Raw genomic sequence first — 14,349 nt, 5'->3', positions numbered from 1 at the left:
TTAAAATGTGCGAAAACAGATATTGAAAAACGTTCGCGAATCCGGAGATATAATAGATTTTTTCTAAAAACTGAGTGCGATGCTACATCCACGGTTCTTGATGGATCGCATTGAAATGACATAGGATGATGTATTTTTTAATGGTGATCATTGAAATCGGATGCGCATAAAATGCAAATGTACTTCGTGGAAATTATGGGCATTTTACTGTTTTTTGCACCCTAACATGCAACTGATGCTACATCGTGGTCGTCAAATGGAATTTCACAAAATGTATATCAAATAAGAGGGATTGATTCGCTGTTTTGGAAAATCGGATGCGCATCTTGTGATTTCCACTATTACGCGGTTTCTATGCGTTTCAAAGGTTGTAATATTCAATATAACATTATTTTAAGGTTGTGATTGGAATTCCTTGTGATTTAATATAATGTTCTAAAAATATTCGCCAATAGGAAAACTATAAGTGAAAAAGTTGTTGCAACGGAATATCTTCATTATTGCGTGAAATTTGGACGAAAATGACGAAGAACTCAATCATTTTTTCTTCAACATTTCCTATAAAACCATAAAAAAAATAAAATTAGAATAACATAATTTTTATTTTTTTTCGTCACATTTTCATTGTATTTTTGCAAATAACAAGAATACTATAGCTCCAAACTTCACGACTTAGGTTTCATTTTATTCCTCACAATGTCTGGATGCTGCTATAATTTTTATATATTTTTTTTTGTAAGTATAAGCGCTATTGTTTCAAAAATATGTTTGTAAATACGTGAAATTATTTAACAAATTTAATTTTTCGCGAATCCATTGAAACTTTTTGATTTTTTTTTTGCATATTCTCAAAGGGTGCGAATTCAGTTAATGACAATTGGATATAACAGCTTACTATATTAAGTCGCGATTTTTTTAGAATTTTTTCTAATTAGCATAATTAAAACGGTCATATCTTTTGCGCGCAACAATCAAAGTTGGTAACGAAAACAGATTTGGAAGGACGATTTTTTTCTTAATCTATGTACCAAAAATCATAGATGTAGTATCAACATTTTTTTTTGATTTTTTTGAAATGGAAAAGACGATTTTAGACATTTTTGCTGATATATCATTTATATTAAATATAACTTTATTTGATATAGCATAAAAATTAAAAGTGGTTTGTGCGGGACCTTTTTCATTATTAAAATGGAAAAAAGTAATTTTAGGCGTTAATAGGCAAAATATCATTCATTCGTGCAACTTAAAATTATTTTTTAAGAAAAACAAGTGAGAAAAGGCTATAGTCGGTACGGGGCCGACTATGTGATACCCTACACCACTACCTCTGTGAATAATCTTTTCACTCGAAAACATTTCTTTTATGGAGATACGAAAGTTTTCACCTATATGGCTTTTACTCCAAATGACTTTCATTGTCAGACTTTGCTTTTGGAAAGTCGCCAACCTATGCTGTGAAATTCGTCATTATATCTTAAATCGCAAAAATGAAAAGTTGTGTTCTATTAGCGGCTATTGCGATATCTTCGTTGTTTGACTACCTACGCATCATTGTAAAGGTGGGATTTTCTACTTTCATTGTCAGGTTTTGCTTTTGGTATACCCAATATAGAAGCTGAGATATTTGGTTTGGAAAAAAACGTTGTCTTTTTATCCACATACGTTTTTTGCCAATTCCGACCACTAAATATTATCCGACCATAAGCAAAATCAATAGGCTTGTTCCCCTCCGGGACCCCCATCAACACCCAAAATTTCTTGACGATCCGATCGTTGCGACCTGTAGCGTGATTACAAGGACGGACACGCATAGCCAGATCGACTCAGCTCGTCGAGACATTCATTTTGATATATATAAGTAGGGGTCTACGACCATTATTGCGATGCGTTAGAAACTTTTTGGCCAAAACCACATAGTGGTGTAGGGTATAAAAATCTTTTTCGTTTCATAGAATTTTTTAAAATTTTTTTCAAAGTGATTTGTGCGGAACCTTTTTATACCCTCCACCATAGTATGGAGGGTATATTAAGTTTGTTTTTCCGTTTGTAACGCATTGAAATACTCATTTGCGACCCTATAAAGTATATATATTCTTGATCAGGGTAAAATTCTAAGTCGATCTGAGCACGTCCGTCCGTCCGTCTGTGGTAATCACTCTAGCATCCACAAAAATGGAGATAGGACGCTGAAATTTTGGGAAAATGCGTCTTTTGTTTGCAGGCAGGTCAAGTTCGATGATGGGCTATATCGGTCCACGTTTTGGTATAGCCCCCATATAACGGTACCCCCCGATTTACGGTATTTTGACGTTTTTAGCTACAATTTCAGACCGATTTGGCTATAATTTGACACGTAGGGTTCATAAGTATCAATAAACATATATAACAAAACTTGTGGACATAGGTCCACGTTTTGGTATAGCCCCCATATAACGGTACCCCCCGATTTGCGGTATTTTGACGTTTTTAGATACATTTTTAGACCGATTTAGCTATAATTTAACATTTAGGGTTCTTAAGTATCAGTAAACTTATATAACAAAAGTTGTGGACATAGGTCCACGTTTTGGTATAGCGCCCATATAACGGTACCCCCCGATATACGGTATTTTGACGTTTTTAGCTACATTATCAGACCGATGTAGCTATAATTTGACATTTAGGGTTCTTAGGTGTTAATATATATTAGAAGTTGTGGACATAGGTCCACGTTTTGGTATAGCCCCCATATAACGGTACCCCCCGATTTGCGGTATTTTGACGTTTTTAGCTACATTTTCAGACCGATGTAGCTATAATTTGACATTTGGGGTTCGTAAGTGTCAGTAATCTTATATTTACAAAAGTTGTGGACATAGGTCCACGTTTTGGTATAGCCCCCATATAACGGTACCCCCGATTTACGGTATTTTGACGGCTTTAGCTACATATTCAGACCGATTTGGCTATAATTTGACATTTAGGGTTCTTAAGTGTCAATAAACATATATAACAAAACTTGTGGACATAGTTCCACGTTTTGGTATAGCCCCCATATAACGGTACCCCCCGATTTGCGGTATTTTGACGTTTTTAGCAACATTTTTAGACCGATTTAGCTATAATTTGACTTTTAGGGTTCTTAAGTATCAATAAACATATATAACAAAAGTTGTGGACATAAGTCCACGTTTTAGTATAGCCCACATATAACGGTATCCCCCGATATACGGTATTTTGACGTTTTAGCTACATTATCAGACCGATGTAGCTATAATTTGACATTTAGGGTTCTTAAGTGTTAATCAACTTATATAACAAAAGTTGTGGACATAGTTCCACGTTTTGGTATAGCCCCCATATAACGGTACCCCCCGATTTACGGTATTTTGACGGTTTTAGCTACATTTTCAGACCGACTTAGCTATATTTTGACATTTAGGGTTCTTAAGTGCCATTAAACTTATTTAACATAACTTGTGGACATAGGTCCACGTTTTGGTATAGCCCCCATATAACGGTAGCTCCCCGATTTACGGTATTTTGACGTTTTTAGCTACATTTTCAGACCGATTTAGCTATAGTTTGAAATTTAGGGTTCTTAAATGTCAACGTTAAATGTCACGTTTTGGTATAGCCTCCATATAACGGTACCCCCCGATTTACGGTATCTTGACGGTTTTAGCTACATTTTCACACCGATTTAACTATAATTTGACATTTAGGGTTCTTAAGTGTAACTAAACTTATATAACAAAAGTTGTGGACCTAGGTCTACGTGTTGGTATAGCCCCCATATAACGGTACCCCCGATTTACGACATTTCGACGTTTTTATCTACATTTTCCGACCGATTTAGCTATCAATTGACATTTAGGGTTCTTAAATGTCAATAAACTTATATAACTAGTGGACATAGGTCCACGTTTTGGAATAGCCCCCATATAACGTTACCGCCCGATTTCAGGTATTTTGAGAATTTTACCAACAAGTTTTAACCGAATTATCTGTAATTTGAACATTTGACTTTTGAAATTCTTAGTGGTCACCACACCTCTCCACTAAAAATTGTCAAGAAAGCCCCCATATAACGGTACCTCCCGATTTGATTTTAGCTACAATATTAAACCGAACTAGCAGTAATTTGACATTTTAAGTTCTTAGTGGTCACAACACCTCTCCATCAAAAATTGTCAACATATGGACCTATGTTCGGATATAGCTCCCATGTAACGGTACCTCCCAATTCTTAGTAATTTGACCATTTTAGCTACAAATTTTAACAAAACTAACTGTAATTTGACATTTGAAGGTTGTAGTGGTCACCACGAATCTGCACCAACAATTTTCAACATAGCCCCAATATAACGATACTTCCCGATTTTCGGTACTTTGAGGATTTTACTTAAAATGTTTAACCGAACGTAGGTCCATGTTTTTGTATAGCCCCAAAACAAACCTCCTGATTTTCCGTACCTTAGCTTTAGTTTTTGGACGAACTTTCTGTAATTTGAAATTTAAAAGTCAACAAAAATTCTGCAACAAAAATTGTTCATTTAAGTTCATATTTTCGTATAGCCCAGATACCTCCGAACTAGCTGTTCCCACGTTATGTACCGATTTTCGTTATTTTGAGGATTCTAGCTAAATTTTTTAACCGAATTAGGAGTTATTTGACATTAAAGGCTCCCATCAAAAACTCTCAACATAGACCCATGTTTTATTATAACCACTATATAACAGTACCTCCCAATTTCTAGCCCACCAAAAATTGTCAACAGTTAGATATAGGCACCATAAAAAAGGGCCTCCCGAATGAAGCATTTTATGTACATTATCTGACATTTTAACGTACTGACTTAAAGTTGGGGACAGGAATGAATATTTTATGGTGGAGGGTATGAAAAGTTCGGCCCGGCCGAACTTAATGCTTTTTTACTTGTTTATAATAAAATGGATTTAACGTTATTTTAGGCATTAATAGGCATTCATTCTCACTACAGGCAATCATTTTTTGAGAAAAAATTTCAAAAAGTCATAACCCTAATGCTTACGTTAACTTAGATGAATTTTCGTTAGCTAAAAAAATTTAATCGTAACGTACATTTTTATACCCTCAGTCTTTAGGCTATGAAGGGTATATACACTTTCATACGGGCAAAATGTGCCTCATCGAAATAATGGTTTTAGACCCCAAGTATGTTTGGACGAAATGTGTTTCAGACAATTTGGAGTCGATTGAGCAATGTCCGTCCGTCTGTCTGTCTGTCTGGCTGGCTGGAGCGCACGATAACTCTCGAAGGGATGAACCGATTCGGTTCAAATTTTGGCTTTCGTAATATTTTGTCCAAACTTAGTTTAAGTTCGAAGATGAGCTATATCGGTCCACTCCTTCCGGTACCTCCCCCACAAAAGTTAGAAAATGTTCGGAAAATTTGTACGCACGATAACTCTTGAAGGGTGTAACCGATTTGGTCCATACTTTGCCCATCGTGGAGCGTGTACCAGACTTAGATCAGGTTTTAATATGGACTCAATCGGTCCACTCCGTCGGGTACCTCCCACACAAAATTTTGGAAAAGTTCAGTTTAGGAACATCTCTCGAATCGCTTTGATTTTTGCTTTAGCAACTTGTATTCACTGCCCTCCATACGACGGTATAAGTTTCATCAGGGGCAAGTCCATACTTCCTGAGAAAATAGCCTGAAAGTTGCAAAAAACCCCTATGACACCGTGTGAGGAGGTTGGAGGGCAAAGCAACTCTCGAACAGGTCTGCCGATTCGGTCCAAAGTTTGCCCTTAGTAATATTTTGTCCAAACATAGTTTAAGTTCGAATATAAGCCATATCGGTCCACTCCTTCAGGTACCTCCCCCACAAAAGTTCAAAAATGTTCGGAAAAATTGTGCGTACGATAACTCTTGAAGAGAGTGGCCGAATTGGTCCATACTTTACACATCCTAATATATCTACCAGATATAGATCAGGTTCAAGTATGGACTATATTTGTCCATTCCATCCGGTACCTCCCACTCAAAATTTCGGATACATGTTCACTTTAAGACCTGCTTTCGAATCACTTTGATTTTTGTTGAAGCAACTTGCATTGCTGCCTCAATTGCGATGTTAAAAGTTGTTTCAGTGGCAAGTTCATACTTCTTGAGCAAACATCCCTGAAGTTCTAAAAAACCCCTATGGTACCATATGTAGTGGCTGGAGATCCATTCTTTTTAGTATCTCCTCCGCAAAACTTTTGATATTAAATCGTAATCAACATTTTTGTCAGTTCAAACGCCCAAATTTTTTAAAACTCTCTAAATACATGCGTTGTTTGAAAAAAAAAAAATTGTTTCAATATACATAGGCTGAGGGTATATCTCTGTCGGCAAAGCCGACTGATACTTTTTTACTTGTTATTAAGCAGTTTCATTATTTGATTTCGTTTTGCAACGAAAACTATTGTATGGAATTTTTCACAGCTATGAAGTGACGTCAATTCTCTTGTTTTTGTTGCCCTTTGCCCGTACATATGTATATGTGTTATTGGTCGCTCAATGTGGGCTGTGTGTTTGTGGCACTATAGCGTTGCTGGTACTCCAGTTGTTACCAGAACTAGACTAGAAACATCGACGACGAGAGGGAACTTTCGATAAATACAAGAGAATAGGGGGAACAGCGGGTTAGTTGTGAATCAGACAGCGAATTGAAACCGTCAGTTAGAGAAAAGGTAAAGAAAAGCTGTAATATTCTGGCTCAAGACGAGAAGATTATGACCCTAGAAAAGAAAACGTCGAAAATCAAAGGTGGTCCAGTGCGAGTTCTTGATAACACGCTGAAAATTAAACTTCTTGTGCTCTTTCAATATCCTGAAATTACATACCGAGACAGCGGCTTCTAGAAATTCTTGGAACGACAAGGCTGTAGCACACCCTGTGGTGTTGAAGGGAGCGCTGCTGATGTAATACAGAGTATTTCCGCCGCTTCAAAAGGTTTACTTTGTATAGACTTTGAGGTCTTCTGTTCTAGTCTTCTATGCGAAGACCTTGAGGTCTTCTATGCTACGAACTTGATGTCTTCTAGGCTACGAACTTGATGTCTTCTATACGAAGACCTTTGACCCTTGAGGTCTTCTATGCGAAGACCTGGAAGTCTTCTAGACGAAGACCTTGAGGTCTTCTATGCGAAGACCTTGAGGCCTTCTATGCGAAGACCTTGAGGTCTTCTATGCGAAGACCTTGAGGTCTTCTATGCGAAGACCTTGAGGTCTTCTATGCGAAGACCTTGAGGTCTTCTATGCGAAGACCTTGAGGTCTTCTGTACGAAGACCTTGAGGTCTTCTATGCGGGGTCTTCTATGCGAAGACCTTGAGGTCTTCTATACGAAGACCTTGAAGTCTTCTGTACGAAGACCAAGAGGTCTCTATACGAAGAGCTTGAGGTCTTCTATATGAATACTTTGTGGTCTTCTATACGAAGACCTTTAGGTATTCTATACGAAGATCTTGTGGTCTTCTATACGAAGACTTTTAGGTCTTCTGTATGAAGAACTTGGGGTCTTCTATACGAAGACCTTGTGGTCTTCTGTACGAAGACCTTGTGGTCTTCTGTACGAAGACCTTGTGGTCTTCTATACGAAGACCTTGTGGTCCTCTATACGAAGACCTTGTGGTCTTCTATACGAAGACCTTGTGGTCTTCTATACGAAGACCTTGTGGTCTTCTATACGAAGACCTTGTGGTCTTCTATACGAAGACCGTGTGGTCTTCTATACGAAGATCTTGTGGTCTTCTATACGAAGACCTTTAGGTCTTCTGTACGAAGAACTTGAGGTCTTCTATACGAAGACCTTGAGGTCTTCTATACGAAGACCTTGAGATCTTCTATACGAAGACCTTGAGGACTTCTATACGAAGACCTTGAGGACTTCTATACGAAGACCTGGAAGTCTTCTGTACGAAGACCTGGAAGTCTTCTGTACGAAGACCTGGAGGTCTTCTATACTAAGACCTGGAGGTCTTCTATACGAAGACCTGGAGGCCTTCTATACGAAGAACTTGAGGTCTTCTATACGAAGACCTTGAGGACTTCTATACGAAGACCTGGAAGTCTTCTGTACGAAGACCTGGAAGTCTTCTGTACGAAGACCTGGAGGTCTTCTATACTAAGACCTGGAGGTCTTCTATACGAAGACCTGGAGGTCTTCTATACGAAGACCTGGAGGTCTTCTATACGAAGACCTGGAGGTCTTCTATACGAAGACTCTGAGGTCTTCTATACGAAGACCTTGAAGTCTTCTATACGAAGACCTTGAGGTGTTCTATACGAAGACCTTGACATCTTCTATACGAAAATCTTGAGGTCTTCTATACGAAGACCTTGAGATCTTCTATACGAATACTTTGAGGTCTTCTATACGAAACCCTTGAGGTCTTCTATACGAAGACTTTGACGTCTTCTTTACGAATACCTTGAGGTCTTCTATACGAAGACCAAGAGGTCTCTATACGAAGACCTGGAGGGCTTCTATACGAAGACCTCTGGTCTTCTATACGAAGACCTTGTGGTCTCCTATACGAAGACCTTGAAGGTATTCTATACCAAGACCTTGAAGGTCTTCTATACGAAGACCTTGCAGGTCTTCTATACGAAGACCTTAAGGTGTTCTATACGAAGACCTTGAGGTGTTCTATACGAAGACCTAGAGGTCTTCTATACGAAGACCTAGAGGTGTTCTATACGAAGACCTTGAGGTGTTCTATACGAAGACCTTGAGGTGTTCTATACGAAGACCTAGAGGTCTTCTATACGAAGACCTAGAGGTCTTCTATACGAAGACCTAGAGGTCTTCTATACGAAGACCTAGAGGTCTTCTATACGAAGACCTAGAGGTCTTCTATACGAAGACCTAGAGGTCTTCTATACGAAGAAATTGTAATCTTCTATACGAAGACCTTGTGTTCTTCTATACGAAGACCTTGTGGTCTTCTATACGAAGACCTTGAGGTCTTCTATACGAAGAAATTGTGGTCTTCTATACGAAGAAATTGTGGTCTTCTATACGAAGACCTTGTGGTCTTCTATACGAAGACCTTGAGGTCTTCTATGCGAAGACCTTGAGGTCTTCTATACGAAGACCTTGAGGTCTTCTATACGAAGACCTGGAGGTTTTTTATTCGAAGACATGGAGATCTTTTATACGAAGACCTGGAGGTCTTCTATACAAAGACCTGCAGGTATTCTACACGAAGAAATTGTGGTCTTCTATACGAAGAAATTGTGGTCTTCTATACGAAGACCTTGTGGTCTTCTATACGAAGACCTTGAGGTCTTCTATGCGAAGACCTTGAGGTCTTCTATACGAAGACCTTGAGGTCTTCTATACGAAGACCTGGAGGTTTTCTATTCGAAGACATGGAGATCTTCTATACGAAGACCTGGAGGTCTCTGAGGTTTTATAATTGAAGACCTTGAAGTTTTTTTTACCAAGACCTCTACAAGATACTGTTATAGAGGACTACGAGGTCTTCTTATAGGTGACTACAACGCTTTCTTATAGGGGACCACAAGGTCTTCGTATAGGGGACCATAAGTTGTTCTTATAGAGGTCTACAAGGTCTTCTTGCAGAAGACTATAAAGTCTTCCTATAGAAGACCATACGGGATTTCTTCTTATAGTAGACCACAATGTCTTCTTATAGAAGACCGCAAGGTCTTCTTATAGAAGACCGCAAGGTCTTCTTATAGAAGATCACAAGGTCTTCTTATAAAAGGCCACAAGGTCTTCGTATAGAAAAACATAATGTCGTTTTATAGAAGACCACAATGCCCTTTTATAGATGACTTCAATGCCTTTTTATAGAAGAACACACGGTCACCGTATAGAATACCACAAGAACTTCTTGGAGAAGACCACAGGACTTTCTTATAGAAAAACGCAATAACCTCCGAAAAACAGCAAGCTTTTCTTTTAGAAGAACGTAGTATCAAAAAAAAATTATTGTTGCTCTTTTATTTATCTCACTATTCCAAAAAATCTTTTTTTGTTTAGTTTTTAAATTTTATAAAATTCTCCAAAAATATTTACACATATTAAGTTTTCCCGTGGATTATTCAATTCGTCGAATGCCTGAACTTTGACGACTATTTTGTGGCGGCCCTCCATTTGTAGACTAAACTCCATGGTGCTGTCTATTTCAAAGGCATGTTGATGGTAGACATGCTTCAAAAGAGAAAGATGTGGTAAAATAAAAATCCGATGAAGGAAAACAAAAATCCAAAAAATTTTTCTTAACCTACTCCATAATTATTGATGCATTTACGTTCATCTTGGGGAATATGACTGCTCCAAACACGATACCAAACACTGTTCTCTTCAAACTGAACGGGGCAAAAATCGGCAATAATAAAGGTAATCGTTGTCTGTTGCCAATCGCCACGTTGAAATTTGTATACTTCGGCATTTAGCTAAGGAGGACTTGTTTTAGTGAGATTTTTGCCTGGCATGGAGTCATACTCCTGGGGCTAGACTAGAACTCACCTGTATGCGATCGGTTGGTTGTACACCCTTCCAAACTACCGTACAATTGCCATTAACGGCAATACTATTTTCGAGCAATTCAATATTTATTTCAGACATATCCATAATATCGTGAATACCATTGTTGTCGGGTATTTCAGAACAACTATCGAAAACTTTGTCGTTGTCGGGAACAAATTCGTAGAGTGTTGCTCGAGCACATATTGTGAAAATTCCTAGCCATATGAAGGCAAATGGTGACATTCTTGTGGTCTTTTGCGGTGATTTGCGAATACCTACTGGAATTGGAAATTTACACTTGGAATTTATAGCAGTTGCAACGCAATCGTAGCTAAATCCGATAGTCGAAATAATTATTTAAATGTAATGGTTTATTGTGCAATTCGAGGAGATATGAATCAGATACGTCAAATTTAAATGTAATTATTGATTGTTGTGGTCAGATAAAGTTTCAAATGAAGATAAAAAATCAAAAAAATGGTAAAATGTAACAAATCCCAATTGGAAAATAAATGGATGTATGCAGCGAACATCTCGAAACAATGAGCTAGAAAAAACAAGACGGCTGATGGCCGAGATGCTTATTAAGGGGTCGATTATGGATGGCAACCCAACTCCAGTTGCGTTGCCGACAGCAAATTTAGTAATAGAAAATTTCATTTTCGCATTGAAATTCAACATTTTTTACGATTGCAGTAATAGCCGAAGGCTCAAAACCCTGATTTTGAGTGAATTTGACAAAATTTTCTGTCGTTTCACTCATTTTTATTATGTGATTTTCACTTCTGGCAACGCAACTTTAGTTGAGTTGCCATCCATAATCGACCCCTAAATAGAGACTGTTAAGGAAATTCTTTCCTTGTATATTTTACTGGCAAATGTTCCTCAGTTGCTATAGATGGTGGATGTTCTCTGAGGACTGATTTCACACGATAGTTTTTTATGGCACCGGCGACTGCATCCGTGTGAATGCTATTTAAGCCTGCTTGATAGGCTTGTTGATCTGGGGATTCTCTCTTATAACATTGGACCTCTCTTTCTAGATCATGAAAATCCCTCCTGACATGCCTGGGTGGGGAGTCCTATCCACCATATGGTGATTAGGATGGTACTCACCCTAACATCCGAGCAAGTACTGCAACAAAAGCATGCCACTATGTTGCTATACTGGAAGAATCTTGGTCTTCTCGTGTAGATGGAAGATATGAGGAGGCATCTCAGCTTGTCGCAGATAGCTTTGTCATGCAGGTTTAAATGTGTTTCCATCGCGTTGCACTTACATTCGCGGACCAAAGTGGAGCCGCATAGATTACTACAGAGCAATCTATCTCACGGTGTGCCTTAACCAAATTTAAATGGAAGGTGCTTACACCTGGGAAGTTTTTGCAAATCTCAAGAAACAAAAAAATCGCCGGAGGGATTTTCAAATTAATCGCGATTTAAGTTTACATTTTTAGGGGTTCTTTAGGTTTTCACGATTTTGCTTGGAAACCGCGAGTCCTGTGTAAATGGGCCTAAGAAAAATGTTGTAGCTGTGAAAATTCTCCACAAGATTGATCCTTATGATATCTTCGTAGATTTTACCGCTTTTGAGATATAAAAGTTCAAATTGAGACAATGCACTGACTGTATCGCCTCCTTATAAAACAATACAATGCTCAGTGCGCCTTAACTAACTTTTCATGAAAACCGCTTACACATGGGAATATTTCGCTGATTCTGAAACAGCAATGTTCATAGATAAGAAAAATAAAAAAATCAGAAAAAATCACCGGACGGATTTTTAAATAAATCGCGATCAAAATTCAAAATTTTAGAGGTTTTTTAGGTTTTCACGATTTTGCTTGGAAACCGTATCGAAATGAGTCTAAAGAAAATGTTGTAGCTGTGAAAATTCTCTACAAGATTGACCTTTAGGTTTTTTCGTAGGTTGTACCATTTTTGAGATATAGAGGTTCAGTTTTAATTTTTAGGTTTTTATCTTAAGTCTTCAAGATTTTGCTTGGAAACCGCAAGTCATATCAAAATGGGACTAAAGAAAATGTTGAAGCTGTGAAAATTCTGTACAAGATTGGATGATTTATTTTTTCCTAGGTTGTACCATTTTCAAGATATATAAGTTTAATTTGGGAAATTTCAGTAATGACATTGTTTTATAAGGAGGCGATAAAAAAACGGTAAAACCTACGAAAGTATCATAAAGGTCAATCTTGAGGACAATTTTCACAGCTTTTCTTAAGGCGCATTTACATAGGACTCGCGGTTTCCAAGCAAAATCGTGAAAACTTAAATAACCCCTAAAAATGTGAACCTAAATCGCGATTTTTTTGAAAATCCCTCCGGCGATTTTTTTTTGTTTCTTGATATTTCTCATCTATGAGCATTCTAGTTTCAGAATCTGCTAAAACTTCTCAGGTGTAAGCACCTTCCATTTAAAATTAGTTAAGGCGCACCGTGATCTTGTTATATGTGGTCAATGAGATTTCGTTATCTGCATCCCAAGTACTGGCGGCTAGGGAGTTGAGGACATTCTTTTACATCTCTGCTTGTCGAAGATGCCATAGCTATCTGCAAGGATGTGGCCCCTAGAGTCTAGAGATAGTTGGTGGTCGGAATTCTGCTACCGTCGACCATGACATTCAACTCAGTGCTCATCTCTCGCGTCCATGTGGTTAAGAGAGTGGCCGTAGATTTAGTAGCGGGTGTTTCGAGTGGAAAAAGGTGGAAAGATTAGTCAAATTTGAGGTCTGCCTTTCATAAATGACATCAGGGAAGGTAACTAATACGAAGATCGAACAATCAATCAACCGCATACGTTACGATCTCAATATCGCCTGGATTGGGCGGAATATAGGAGAGGTAGAAGTGGAACAGTTCCGGAGATATCACTTCACCTTGGGGAATTTCCTCTTTAACTCTACACGGTGCGCCTTAACTAGATTTAAATGGAAGGTGCTTACACCTGGGAAATTTTTGCGGATTCTAAAACTACAATGTTCATAGATGAGAAAAATCAAAAAACCATAAAAATCGCAGGAGGGATTTTCAAATAAATCGCGGTCAAAGTTCACATTTTTCGGGCATTTTTAGGTTTTCACGATTTTGCTTGAAAACTGCGAGTCGTATAGTGGTGGGACTAAAGAAAATGTTGTAGCAGTGAAAATTTTCTACAAGATTGACCTTTATGACTTTTTCCTAGGATTTACCATTTTTGAGATATTGAAGTTCAAATTGGGACAATGGACTGACTGTATCGTCTCCATATAAAACAATGCCATGACTGCAATTTCCCAACTTAAACTTATATAGCATTTCCAAATTAAATGAAACCTTTTCCAAATTGAATGAAACCTTTTCCAAATTGAATGAAACCTTTTCCAAATTAAATGAAACCTTTTCCAAATTCAATGAAACCTTTTCCAAATCAAATGAAACCTTTTCCAAATCAAATGAAACCTTTTCCAAATCAAATGAAACCTTTTCCAAATTGAATGAAACCTTTATTTTTATTAAAAGAAAAAAGCCTGAATATATTGAAAAGAGAAAGAAATAAAAAATTATAGGGGTTTTCACCGACTTTTCTACTTAAATTCTAATCTTAAGTAATGACATAAAAGTGTACCTCCCTGCACGTTTTACTTCCTTGAACTTAAACATTTCATAACTTTTAAAGTTATAGCGAAATAATCCTAAAGAGAGAATTTATTTTTAAAAAATTCCTAATAACACTGTGACACAAAATGAAGGCGAACATCTGGGGCAGAGATAATTCCTTATGGGAATGAAAACCCTTTTTGAATATATTAAGAATCCCGAAGGACAGATCAGCCGT

General features: G+C 37.6%; 2 protein-coding genes across 4 annotated transcripts in view; both read right to left on the bottom strand.

Moving 5' to 3' along the window:
• Window positions 1–14,349, bottom strand: part of LOC141405488 (uncharacterized) — a 52,817-nt gene that overhangs the window by 2,164 nt on the left and 36,304 nt on the right. The window lies entirely within an intron of this gene.
• Window positions 10,029–10,802, bottom strand: LOC141406571 (uncharacterized). The gene is made up of 3 exons (XM_073992301.1): window positions 10,518–10,802; window positions 10,277–10,444; window positions 10,029–10,199 (listed from the first exon to the last, which is right to left on the bottom strand). Exons 1-3 carry the CDS (start codon window positions 10,758–10,760, stop codon window positions 10,032–10,034), a joined length of 579 nt encoding a protein of 192 aa, XP_073848402.1. The 5' UTR covers window positions 10,761–10,802; the 3' UTR covers window positions 10,029–10,031.

This window comes from Musca autumnalis, unplaced genomic scaffold, assembly GCF_047663935.1.
Source record: "Musca autumnalis isolate F117 unplaced genomic scaffold, ASM4766393v1 scaffold_5, whole genome shotgun sequence".
In the NCBI taxonomy this organism is placed as follows: Eukaryota; Metazoa; Arthropoda; class Insecta; order Diptera; family Muscidae; genus Musca; species Musca autumnalis.
Note: the sequence above shows the minus strand (reverse complement) of the source record. Positions and strands in the feature narration are given on the sequence as shown.

Bases quoted from the DNA above. Each gene is read 5' to 3' on its own strand.
- LOC141406571 (XM_073992301.1), bottom strand. From the start codon at position 10,760: ATGTCACCATTTGCCTTCATATGGCTAGGAATTTTCACAATATGTGCT. The intron at 10,445-10,517 runs GTGAGTTCTAGT...AGTCCTCCTTAG, and splicing joins AACCAACCGATCGCATACAG to CTAAATGCCGAAGTATACAA. The intron at 10,200-10,276 runs GTAGGTTAAGAA...TCTCTTTTGAAG, and splicing joins AATGCATCAATAATTATGGA to CATGTCTACCATCAACATGC.